At 36.2% G+C, this 13534-nt stretch overlaps 2 protein-coding genes across 2 annotated transcripts; one reads left to right on the top strand and one right to left on the bottom strand.

The window, feature by feature from the left end:
• Positions 1-2598: 2598 nt before the first annotated feature.
• Positions 2599-4633, top strand: LOC132315705 (pectate lyase-like). Its single transcript, XM_059814065.1, has 4 exons — positions 2599-2738; positions 2824-3564; positions 3860-3998; positions 4086-4633. The coding sequence occupies exons 1-4, from the start codon at positions 2626-2628 to the stop codon at positions 4305-4307; spliced, it is 1215 nt and encodes a 404-aa protein (XP_059670048.1). The 5' UTR covers positions 2599-2625; the 3' UTR covers positions 4308-4633.
• Positions 4634-6671: 2038 nt separating this feature from the next.
• Positions 6672-7930, bottom strand: LOC132267403 (uncharacterized). The gene has a single exon (XM_059768566.1). The coding sequence runs from the start codon at positions 7873-7875 to the stop codon at positions 6931-6933; it is 945 nt and encodes a 314-aa protein (XP_059624549.1). The 5' UTR covers positions 7876-7930; the 3' UTR covers positions 6672-6930.
• Positions 7931-13534: the final 5604 nt, after the last annotated feature.

A 13534-nucleotide genomic window follows, 5' to 3' on the forward strand; every position in this document is an offset into this window, starting at 1 on the left:
TTTCAAAGCTTCTTTGGTAACGTAAATTTATTACAAGATTTTTTAAAGTAAAAATATAAGAACATGTTTGGTAAAAAGTATTGTAAGTTTGAAAATTTGAACGGTTAGTAAAAAATGTTAATTTAGAAAAAATAAATAAATAATAAATAAATAAAAATGAACAAAAGCACCATTTTGATGCTTTTGATTTTAAACTCAATTTTGGAAGCGGTACTATTTAAATGACTGCAAATGTTACTAAATATGCTTTGTACTTTTACTTTGTTACAGTGTACTAACAAAAAAAAAAAAAAACACACAAAGTAAAAACATTAGTCAAAGAAGCCCTTAATACGTCATTTCTCATTCGTATAAATATTGTCCCATGTGTCCGACTTTTGGGAAAACGATCATGGAGGTCTTTAAAGTGATTAAATGATCGTCGATGGACTACACCAAACAATCTTATGAAGGGTTCGAAAAAGTTTGGGTTAATAGATACCGAACAAGTCTTGAATAGAAGGCCCTTTGATGGTATGGTTCTACCAAAGCCCAATGATATTTAAGGTGGAATAGTTACAAAGTTACTGCCTAAGCCAAGTCTAGAGAGCACAGACACTATCAGCCTAGGCCCACTTAAAAGTTGGGCCGAGGCTGGTATAAGTCTGACTGGACCAAAATGATAGCGTAATGATTTGATACAGTTTCTTTGACCTCAAAGAGATTAAACCGGATAAAGTTGAAAAGTGAAAATTAAGGCTCTCAAAATTGTCGGATAAAAAAAAGTAGATAAAAATTATAAAATATTGTGGCTAATTAATGTGAGTCACGCCAGTAACATCTCATGATTCCCACATAATTACGTAATATGTGATGATGGTTCTAGTCTTCTAGAAGCCCAATTCTATAATATATCAAATTTTTTTTTTTTTTTTAGATTATTGAATTTGACAATGAAAATTAGTCGTATATATTATCAAATTTAAATATCATCCTTCAGTAACAATTTTAATTTCATGAACAATCCTACTCTAACTCATAAGTTATGCTTGAAATACTAATAAAATGAATATGTTTTAACTGATAAACATGTATTTTATTTGAAGATTGATAATCTTAGGATCTTTTAAACTTTAGAATTTTTTTTATTTTATTGACAGAAACTCACACATTCATTTATTCACACAAGAATTTCAACCCTTATTATTTCTTTTAAAAAGTAAATAAAATGTTACTAGAATACACCGCCCTTTAAACCTAAATTATGGATTCAAAAATCATATATACATATATAGTTTTTTGCATAAACATGCATATAGAACATATAGAGTAGATATAGATAGAGAAACAAAGAAAAGAAAGAAGAGGGGCGAGAAAGAGAGAGAATATAAGGAAGAGGAATAATGAGTTAGAAGAAGAGGAGATCTGTTTCAGGTAAATCGAATTAACAAAATGGACGACGATAACCCAAAGACTACCTGTTCTATGTGAATTTTAATTAATTAGTAAACCAAAGTTTCTTCCGCAGTCAGTGGAAGGAAAAAGATGATGGAATATTAGAATCTATTTCCCTTTGTTAAGGCATTAATCAATACTCCTCAGGTCAAAAATGGACAACCTCTAAAACTCCAAAAGAGAGAAAAATGAAGAAGTCAATGAAAGGCATGATGGTAGATGTGACATTGTCTCAATTCAAATGGTTTCAGTTTCAACTCCACTAACTAACAACTTGGACCTTTTTTACCCAAAAAAAAAAAAAAAAAAAAAACAAACTTGGACCTTCTATTTTTGGTTACCTTAAAAATGATAACCCTTATTATTTGTTTAATTATTTCCAATCATAGAAGGTTTTTCCACCCCCATTATTTATTTAAACTTGGTCTTATTCATAGTGTTACATATATCAAGACATCACAAGAATGATTGTATACCTATCTAATATTTGTCATTAATCTGCTCGAACTCATGATTATGGTACACTCAATTTGCATGCTTAAACTTAAAAATTTGTAACTATGGAGTTTTAAAAACATAACTATAATTGATTTTGATAAACTCACTCAGACATTAACATTTAGTAGTTTGGGTTTAAAATACACTCACACATGGTTTCTTTTCTTTTATGTTTACTTGAAATATTCCGGATTAATTTAACATTATTCAATATATATTCATGTCAACAAGTACCATTGGGTCTTTAGTTTCGTTCGTAGAACTACCCTTCACCTCTAAAGAGAAGTGAGTGTTTTGAACCCGTAGTGAGTATTTGTAAATGTATGAGTATTTATCGAACCAAAAAAAAAAAAAATTAGATTCCCTACAAAGTGGTGCGACTTAATTGAGAGCGAAACATGGGTCAGCATTTTTGTCTACAAAGTTTGAAAAATAAGCACAAGGTTTTGTAGTACACAAAGCATAATTAGAGGGAGAGAAAATCATGCTTTATATCTTATAACTGTTTAAACTACCAACTTAATGAGAACAAAGGCAAAGTAAACCTGAAATTACAAGGCGGTTTGGACCCTACATGTTAATTCAGGTTAATCACGCCATTTATCCCGGCTTTATTCCTTTATAACCCCACCCAAACACACCCTCATTTCTCACCCCCTCCATCAACCATCTTTCCAAACAGTGGAAAAGAAAATGGCAATCACCATCCCATTCTCTCTTCTCCTCCTGTTTTCCCTTCTAAACCTAGCTCTTGTTTCCTCCTCACCAGTCCAAGACCCTGACCTAGTGGTAGAAGATGTTCACAGGTAATTAATGCTACAAACTTATATAATAAGTTTACTGCAACATTTCAACAATGGCTAAAATTTTGTTTCCTTTATATTTTTACAGGAGCATCAATGCGTCTAGGAGGAACTTAGGCTATCTTTCATGTGGAACTGGCAACCCCATCGACGATTGCTGGCGTTGTGACCCCAATTGGGAGAACAATCGCCAACGACTAGCTGATTGCGCCATCGGATTCGGTAAGGACGCAATTGGAGGACGAAATGGAAGGATTTACGTGGTCACCGACTCCGGCGACGACGATGCTGTGAACCCTAAGCCAGGAACTCTGAGACATGCTGTGATACAGGATGAGCCGTTGTGGATCGTCTTCAAACGTGACATGGTGATCAAGCTGAACAAAGAGCTTGTGATGAACTCATTCAAGACCATTGATGGTAGGGGTGCGAGCGTTCACATTGCCGATGGGCCATGCATCACCATTCATTATGCTTCTAACATCATCATACATGGCATCCACATACATGACTGTAAACAAGGAGGGAGTGGTGATATCAGGGACTCTCCGACTCATTCCGGGTATTGGAGGGTGTCGGACGGTGACGGTGTGTCCATTTTGGCTGGAAAGCACATATGGGTGGATCATTGCTCCTTGTCCAATTGCAATGATGGACTCATTGATGTCATCCATGGATCTACAGCCATTACCATCTCTAATAACTACATGACCCATCATGACAAGGTCATGCTTTTAGGGCACAGTGACTCATTCACACAGGACAAGAACATGCAAGTCACCGTTGCTTTCAACCATTTTGGTGAAGGGCTTGTGCAAAGGATGCCCAGGTAATGTTATACTTTATCGTTATCGTAATTAGCTAATAGCTAAGTCCGGCTTTCTGATACACATTTGTGTGAGTGGAAAATGACGTTGTTATGAAGTCATAATAATAACTAACGTCACTCCTGTTCAAATAAAACAGTCCAAGTAATTGAACTTTGAAATAGTATATCATTTTTCAATTTGTAAACTTTTTCTTTATTATTTTTATAATATATAAGAAACAGAGACAATATGATTGAAATATTAGGATATAATAATAATAATTTTTAATGCTCTTGCGTGATTTAATATTTGCAGATGTAGACATGGGTATTTTCATGTGGTGAACAATGACTACACACATTGGGAAATGTATGCCATTGGTGGGAGTGCAGCCCCTACCATCAACAGCCAAGGGAATAGATTTCTGGCACCTGATGCTAGATTTAGGAAAGAGGTGAGAACTACATTCACATTCATGTGTGTCAGTTTGTGTGTGTATAATATAGTTTCATTTAATAAATATTTGTATATTTTCATGCAGGTGACCAAACATGAGGATGCACCAGAAAGTGAATGGAGGCGCTGGAACTGGAGGTCAGAAGGGGACTTGATGCTGAACGGAGCGTATTTCCGGCAGTCCGGGGCCGGTGCATCGGGGACATATGCTAGGGCTTCTAGCTTAAGTGCAAGGCCATCTTCTCTGGTGGGGGAAATTACCACAACTGCGGGTGCACTCAACTGCCGGAAGGGCTCTCGTTGTTAATTAACTTAGAAAATCAGCCATGTTAATGGTGATCCTACTTATATACTTAGCTAAATATATCTAAAGAAATGAAAGAGAAAAGCAATGGGAAAAGAAAAAAATATGCATCCCTAGCTTCAGTACTAGTCTATGGTATTCCTTTTGCTAGGCTTCATTTTCTTCCCTTTTTCTTTTTCTAAATTTTCCTTCTACTACTGTTTGTGACTCTTCAACCTCTATCTGTTTCCTTGTAGAACCATTTTGGATTGCTGTGACATCCTCAATGGATTAAATTAAATGAAAACAAGAGCAGCTAGAAGTGTTGAATAAACTGAAAACTTATACTACATATATATATATATATATATATATATATATATGTATATTTTTCTCTTGGATGTATATGTGTCATTTCTTGATCGATCAAGGTCTGTCCATTCTTTCATGAACTAACTTAAAAGGTGGCACGTTGGGAAGCTACTCATGTGCGACAAAACTCCCAACATGCACATATGATGGATAAGATTCAAATTTGAGCCAGCCCAAATCATCAGATTTTAATTAATTACTTCTTTTGTCGAATAAAAAGTGTCAAGTCACGATTTTTCAAACATAATACTTTTTATGAAATAGAGGGAATAGAACTCAAAGGTTATCAATTTTGTATGACATAATATAAAAAATAAAAAGGAGAGAAAGAAAGAAAGAAAACCTATAGATATATATATATTATGCAGCATTGGTTGGTAAAAAAAAAAAAATGTCTATATACGTAATCAAAACTGAAAAACTACTTCAACATATATATACAAAAACAAAAATAAAATTGCCACTCATTTTCTTGTTGTGGGTCCCTAGGGAAGGAATTATGTTGGTCAATGGTGATAACAAAGTCTGCATTCACTATAGGTGCTGCCTATTTGCCAATCAGCGCTCTCAGATTTGCATCGGATCAAAGAACGTGAGGGATAATTTGGGCTCAAAGACTTATTGGTCGGCCCGTCAATCATGGGGAATATGTCGCCTCAAGTGGGCCTAAAAACTCGGACTCATCATCATCTTATTATGTATGTCCCCATTAATTCCTTCAAAAAAAGCTTTATCAGACAACTATTGTTGCTTTAATTCATCCTTCAACCACCAACTCTCACTACAAAACCTGTTCCTTTGAACAGAAATATGAATCAGATAACCACATATAAATTATATCATATGATCTCCAATTAATTAAGGACCTTGTCAGTTAACATTCGCTTACAAATTGTCGGTCGAAATTAAACTTAAAACTTAGAATGTCATTGCGGAGGAAAGATATAATTTGATTGTGCTGCTACTCCCTTTGTCTGGGAATATAACTTTCAAAGATGATGAATTTTAGTATAATTTTTTTATTGTATTAGAGCGAATAAATTATCAAATATATTTTTAAAGTTTTATAAGTTCAATGCAAGAAGAAGGTTTAAATAGGTAATGTTATTATATATATATATATATATATATATATATATATATATATATTACTTTGACTTTTTAATTGGAATATTTATTTTGGACAGTAAAAAATAGAAAGATAAACATTTATTTTAAAACCGAGGGAGTAATGATTAATGTGAGTGAATTTGAGACTAAATGCGGCTAGTTAGATCAACTCAACAATATTAGGTTGATTCCAACCATCTCTGACACACCACACCGTGAATTGCCAATCAAAGAGGAGAAATTATTACATGATCTGGGATCATATGGTCTCGATAAATTACTAGTTGACACATAAGCAAAAAGAGAAATCAAATTGTCACATTTACTCACATGTCAATTAATGATTGACCGAGAGCATGTAATAATTTTTTCATAAGAGAGTATTTTCTCTCGCTAATATAATGAAGTTACAAAAAAAAAAAAATGTCAAAATATATGTGTATATATAAATATATTTTTTATCCCATTAAGTAATAAATTTGTATAGATAAAGCAAAGGATGCGTTTACATGTACATGTACAGGACCAATTAAGGCCAGACAAACACAGGCTCAAAGCAAGATAAAAAAACAAGTAGGCTCTACAGCAAAGCCCAGCCCAGCCGAGAAACATTCACGAACACAGCAGAGCCCACTGGACTAGTAAAAAAATAATAAATTTAAAAGGTGCGCAACAACACTGGTTTCAACTTTCAAGCATGCTCGAAAACATCATTTTACAAAAAATTAAACCCCGAAAGCAGAATAAGAAACTGAATAAATAAGAGCAGAAATAAAAACATGCATGCATGGGTTTAATTTTTCACTTTTCAAAGTGAAAATTTGAGGATTCAATTTTTCGTATATGCAAGTGAATGTGCCAAAGAAAAGAAAAAAAAAAAAAAAAAAATCTCAGGTGGATGTTAAATTAATTCAGAATATATACGTACATTATATAATTATTGAGTACATTAAATAAGTTGCAACATATGTCGACCGAAAAGATACCTTGTGTGTTACAAAGTCATGAATAAACAAACTTATAGAAATCACCATGCAGTGCATGGCTTATAAAACTTTTATTCTCATCTAGTGCAACGAAAATGAAGCACGTATATATGAACAGTACACAGCATTAATTAATCAGTTGATATCCAAACACACCCCTAAATGGCTTTTCATAAAATTTAGAATAAGAAGAAACCAGCAACGGCTGCGGCCGCAACACCGGCAGCAGAAGTGACCTTCAAAGCGGTGGTGCCACTCTTAGGTGCCTCAGCGACTCCAGCGGGAGCTGAGCCATCACCTCCTCCTTCTGAGGGAGCAGCTCCTCCGGCAGCTGGGGGAGAGCTAGCATCATCACCACTTTTCGGGGGGGAAGAAGATGCGGAGGAGTCATCCTTGGGAGATTCAGATGGGGTAGATGAACCGGAAGAAGAAGACTTTGGAGAGCCGGAGGAAGAGGACTTAGGGGCGGGGGCGTCAGCCTTTGGTGGTGAGGCGTTATCGGATTGCTTAGGGGGAGCGGCGGCTTTGTCTGCCTTAGGTGGAGCAGCGGCGCTATCGGATTGCTTAGGGGGAGCGGCGGCGCTATCGGATTGCTTAGGTGGAGCTGCGGGGGTGGGTTGGGATTGCTTAGGTGGTTGGGCGGCGTTGTTGCCTTCCTGCTTAGGGGCGGCGGCTACAGGAGGAGGGTTCTGTTGGCCTGATTGTGCTGGGGCATTAGCGGCGCCCTGTCCACCCTGTTGTTGTCCGCCACCTTGTTGGCCACCCTGTTGTTGTCCGCCACCTTGTTGTTGGCCACCCTGTGGTTGTCCGCCACCTTGTTGTTGGCCACCCTGTGGTTGTCCACCACCTTGTTGTTGGCCACCCTGTGGCTGTCCGCCACCTTGTTGTTGTCCACCCTGTGGTTGGCCGCCACCTTGTTGTCCGCCACCCTGTGGTTGTCCGCCACCTTGTTGTGGGCCACCCTGTTGTTGTCCTCCCTGTTGACCACCACCTTGTTGTTGTCCGCCACCTTGTTGTTGTCCGCCTTGAGGCGGGGCGGAGGGTGTCGCCGGATTGTCTGCTGCATAAACTGAGCCGATAATGGCCACGAAGATGAGGGCAAGAGCTACAATTTGTCTTGCCATTGTTTTTGCAGTTAGTTCTCTATATATGGTATAGAGAAATACTGCAAAACCAAGAATGCCTGAGGATGTTGTTGGGGAATGGAGGGGAATATATAGGAAGAGAAGGGAGGAATATTTGCGGAAAAGGCGGGAAGGTTTGTGGGGGTGGACAACAGCTACAGTTTGTTACAGTTAAATTTTAGGGTTTGGTTGTGATTTGTGGATCGGAGGAAGGAGGGTTTGTGTTTTGACCGAGTTTGTGGGTGGTCAAATTAAGGGCAGGGGGTCCAAATGGTTGGGGATGGTTTTGCCAATTAGCTCCGTTCATTGGGTTTTATGTGCCACGTGGGCTCTTTCTTAGGGAGCTGTGTAGACCTTTAAAATTTGAGAAAATTACATATAAATGGAGTTAAGGTTCCATATTTACTTAGAGACTGAGTTAAAGTTCCATATTTCTTTAAAATGGATTGCTGAGGTGGCACATGATTTTTTACTATTTAGAAAATTGTGGTGCCTAAAATGCCCTTCCCTAACAAAAAAGTAGTACCTTCAGTTCAAAAAAATAGTACCTTCCGTTCAAAAAAGTAGTAATTTCGGAGAAAAAGTAGTACCTTCGCGGGTGTTTAAAAAACATGGTACCTGGACACCAAAAAGTAGTACCTTCAGTTCAAAAAAGTAGTACCTTCGAAGAAAAAGTAATACCTTCGCGGAAGGGTATTTTAGGCACCACAATTTCTAAACAGTAAAAAACCATGTGCCACCTCAGCAATCCATTTTAGAGAAATATGGAACTTTGACTCAGCCTCTAAGTAAATATGGAACTTTGACTCCATTTATATGTAATTTTTCCTTAAAATTTAGTAATTGAAATGTCATTTTTGACCTTATTTTTTTATTTCCAAAATTAGCTTTGTAGACTTCATTGCCCCAATTGGGTTCATTTAAGAGATGTCAACTTGTCATTTCAAGTACTTCCTATGTCCATTTCATAAACTTTCACTTTACTGCCCCATTTTATTTTTGACACATTTGAGATAATTTTTAATCATATTCTTTTTATATATTTATATATTATTTGTATTTTATATTAGATATCTACTTTAATAATTTTGACTTGCAAAATTTTTTTAAATGAACAATTAATATGAGATAAAAGTATTATTAAAATTAAAAGCTGGACAGTACATGTGAGGTTAAATGTGAAGCCTCAATATCAGCTTACTTATATACATTTGCGAAACTATATATAATGCCTCTGTCCCAAAATAAATATTCTGTTTTGGGAACCATGACTCACAATTTTACAAACTAAAATTTGTTGATGTTTCATATATGATTAACATAGACACAATTATCTTATTCATAAAATTTACAAAAACTCAATCAAATACCATAAAAATGAAAAAGGAATGATTTAATTTAATGTAACAATTTTACATATAAGAAACTTAGAATAAAGATTTTAACTTTGTATTAATGGTGCCAATGTAAACTTTTTGAAAGAATTATAATAACACAAAAACTTACGTAGATCGTCAATCAAAAAATAGTTTTTAATTTTCAAATAATAACTGAATAAAACCTATATATGCTTGATTTAATTTAATAAAAATTCAGTTATAAAAAAACATGTTGCCTATAATTAGGGGCGGAGTCAGGATTGCAAAGTAGGGGCTAAAGATAAGAAAATTTGAAGATGAACACAATAAAAGTTGTGAAATATTAGAAAATTTTCTTATAGAAGTGAGATATGGTAAAAAGGAATATTGTATTCAATATGGTCTTACTCTATGTCCAAGTAACTAAATCATGAAATTGATCATTTTTTACTGCAAATCCGATCCGAAAGGACCTAGAAGCCTACTTTACCAAGTTTAGATCTCAACTTAAAATTAGGTATAAGAACATATTTGTTATCTACCATCAAAGTATCCATTGGAATTCGTTTCCAGGTAAAAAATAAAAAATAAAAAATTATCCAATTAAATCTTGAACATCCATTCAACTATTAATTAATAAATGTGATTAGGTTTTGAAATAATATTGCCCATGCTATAGGAAATATGAGTTTATGTCTTAATTTGAATAAAAAGTTAAATCTTTCTAGCTGTTGTAAACTTTTTGAATTGTGGTTTCTAATTACAATAATTTATATTATTACTTAAAGAGGGGAAAAATTAAAAGATAAAACAGTTCAAAAAAAAAAGGATAGTAACAGCATATAGCCCAGATAAACACATGAACAGTTGAGTTAATAGGAAGAGAAAGAGTAACACTACAAATTAATTCCATATGCACTGGGCTTATATGAACAATAGTACTAATTTTTGTTTTTTTTTTTTTTAAGTTGGACCTGGGCTATAGCCCAGGTTAGCCCATTAATAGTTACTCCTTTGCTGATAATTGTCATCATTTAAAGTTCTTTGAAAATAATTTTATATTTTTTGAATTTAGAAAAATTATTTTTTCGAGTTATAAACCAAGTATGGGAACAAATTAATTTAATGTTTTCTTGTTGTCCCTCTTTCAATGCATGTAACCCTAGTTTTTTCTTAATATCAATCATTTTTTATTATTACTAAAAGAATAAAAAAAAGTTGTTAATGTCTAAATGAAATTTTAATCACTAAATTCTATGTTGAACCTCTCGGTTAGATAAAATCCTTATCCGCTAATGTCTAGCCCATTTACATTTATACTTTGGAATGGATTGAAGAGTTCAAAGGGCCGTGCTTCAGCCACTTCTTGAAGTCCATAGTTTTGAAATTAACCATACTTATTGAGGGGTGACAATTAATGCTCGTGATATTTAGATCATTGTTTAATTTCTCTTTCAGTGTGAACAATACTTTTTTAGCAAAGTATTGAATTGACTATTTATAATTAAAATTAAAATAAATTTAAACTAAGTTTTCTTTAACGCAATATACATGTAAATGTAACCTCAGCGAGTGCTTGACAGTCAATTTTAATTGTTAAGAAACTCACTGAATACTGAAATAAAAAATTTAAAGAGTATTTTCGCCAAAAGGACAAAGTAAAAGAAAGAGAAGACAAAACCATTTCTCTTGCCTAGCTGAAAGTTCGGTCCAACCAACGTGACAACATTAGTGGGCTTAGATTGCTTTTGGGCTAATTTTTCCAATATCTTAGTTGACCAAGAGTTGGTTAAGTTTTATTAATAAAAAAATTAAAGAGAAAAAATTAAGAAAAAATTACACAGAAGTAAAGTTAGGAACTTTAAATAACAAAATAATTTATTTTAAAAGTTTATTTTTAATTTGATTGAATCAAATAAAATAATTACAAATACATCAAAAATTATCATTAGGACCCAAAATATCATCCAAGTCCTTATTGTAAAATACCAAAATAACCTTCCTATAATCATATATTTCCAAAATATGAAACTATAACCTTGCTTAATGCTAATAGCTTATATTAAGGTATTAAATTTAGCAGGTGTTAATTACGACCAAAAGTTTGACATATACCAAAGCTGAAATAAAAGGTGTTAATAGTATTATAAACATAAGTTAAAGAGATGGAGTCCAAGATAAGACATGATCAAGAATGTTGTGGAGGGAAAAAAACTCCCTCCAATAAAAAGCGCACACATTATCACTACACATATCTACATTCCAAGGACATATAAGGCCCATCATGCTCAAGCCCAAATTGAGGGTACTTATAGCCCAAGACCATTGTTATTTGTCCTCCAACCTCCATCAAGGCTGAATCAAGAGGTCATCAGCCCAACTTGTTAATATTTAACATCCGGTCCGTTACTTAAGCCCAGCCGGATCAAAATATGTTCAGCCCAATTATTCAAGAATGCACAAGTCCTACCAGTTGAAGGATTTACCGTAGAAGGAAAATTCTGAGATAGGAAGTTCTGTACAAGGCAAGTTCTATGTATGGAAAATTAGACAATGGAAAGAACTCTATTAGTAAAGAATGTTTATATAGAAAGAATTGGAGGGCAAGCAACGCGAGTCCTACCATAATTTTACAATCTTTTATATATAAATAGAGGCTTAGACCTCCAATAAAGGGATCAAGCAATTCTACGCTTCGAGATATATTGTTCTTGTTTATTTTACTATTGATTGAGTGAGTTGTTTTATTTTTCTTAATCATTATTGGTTGAGCGAAATTTTGTACCTACATTTTGGCGCCGTCTGTGGGAATCGTATAAAAATATACTCCCACTTGTTCTTCAAATCAAATCCTTAGTCGTATCTGGAATGTCAAACAGAGAGTCAGCAATGAATCAACAGATAGAATTGATGCAAAAGATGCGATAGGAGTTCTTGCACCAATTTGAGACATTCCGGCAAGCAAACGATACGAGTGTCGCCCAGATAGCTGCGTTTCAGCAGCAGACTCATACGCTGTACACGGCAATGGCCAGGCTAACGCCACAACCACCACCAGGCGATGCTGCAGCACCATCCCCCACCCAGAATTTACCTCTAGTTCATGAGCCTCCGGCCAACGGGACACCACCCAACGGGGCTCAACCTAATGAGGTTCAGCAAAAGCAAGGGACGAGGTCCGAGGCGGTTGCTTCGAATAATCTCCCGTGACACAGGACGAACAGGCCGAGTCCAGCCATAGGCTTACGGTATGGTCTAATGGCGTTCCAGATGGCGCACGCGTACAAGATGCCTTCGACGAAAAGAAGCTATTAAGAGTTCAGACACCAGCCGAGATGGCTAGAGAGCACAAGAACTCCTTGGTCAAGACCCCCTTTACTGACGATGTGTACCTTGTGGAGAGACCAAAAAAGTTCACTATGCCATCCTTCACCCAGTTCGATGGGGCAGGAGACCCCTCTCGGCATCTCGATCATTATGCACAAAAGATGGCACTGGATGATCATAACGATCCGTGGATGTGTAAGGTTTTTCCTACCAGTTTAACCGGAGCAGCGTTAGAATGGTTCAGGAATAGGCCACACAAGTCTATCCCTGATTATGAGACCTTGTGCACTATGTTCTTAGCCCAGTATTGTGAAAATAAGAAGCAGAAGAAAAGTATCGCCAGCCTTTTCACCATAAGGCAAAGGAAGGGAGAAACTCTGCAAGATTTCTTATCCAGGTTTAACATGGAAGCCTCGGAGATAACAGATTGCCACCCTGCCACGGCAATCGAAACATTTAAGTTGGCAATGATCCAGGGAACCAAGTTTCACACATCCTTGATCAAGTATCCCCCCCCCCCCCCCCCCCCGCGCCGGATATGCAGACTTTGAACGCTAGGGCACAAATCTACATTCGGTTGGAGGAAAACGTAGCCCACCGTGCATAGCACGCTACCCTCGTCACAGTGGAAAACAAGTCTCGAGAGAAAGCTGCAAGCACAAGGATGCAGAAGGTTCCTCATACCGCCACACAAGTCACCCAAGCGCCTGAGAAGAGGTGAAGGACAGAGGACAGGCTTACCCCTCTCCGTACTACCTTAGCGCGCCTATTCCAAGAGAATAAGACGAGGTTCGCAACTCCTCAGCCCATGAAACAACCCTTGGAGCAGAAGCACAAAAGCAAACATTGTGCCTACCATAGAGACTATGGGCATACCACCAATGACTGCAGGTCCCTTCAGCGACAGGTAGAAAGCATGATAGCGAGAGGAGAGTTGGTGGAGTATCTCACCACGAAGGAGTACGTAAAATCTC

This window comes from Cornus florida, unplaced genomic scaffold, assembly GCF_030987335.1.
Source record: "Cornus florida cultivar Cherokee Brave unplaced genomic scaffold, ASM3098733v1 CherokeeBrave_3.0.0_Hap2_Chr07, whole genome shotgun sequence".
NCBI lineage: Eukaryota > Viridiplantae > Streptophyta > Magnoliopsida > Cornales > Cornaceae > Cornus > Cornus florida.

What these genes read in the sequence shown, in the direction of transcription:
- LOC132315705 (XM_059814065.1), top strand. Translation starts at nt 2,626, where the DNA reads ATGGCAATCACCATCCCATTCTCTCTTCTCCTCCTGTTTTCCCTTCTA. An exon ending in GTGGTAGAAGATGTTCACAG is followed by an intron (nt 2,739 to 2,823) that starts GTAATTAATGCT and finishes ATATTTTTACAG; the next exon opens with GAGCATCAATGCGTCTAGGA. An exon ending in ATGCTAGATTTAGGAAAGAG is followed by an intron (nt 3,999 to 4,085) that starts GTGAGAACTACA and finishes ATTTTCATGCAG; the next exon opens with GTGACCAAACATGAGGATGC.
- LOC132267403 (XM_059768566.1), bottom strand. Translation starts at nt 7,875, where the DNA reads ATGGCAAGACAAATTGTAGCTCTTGCCCTCATCTTCGTGGCCATTATC.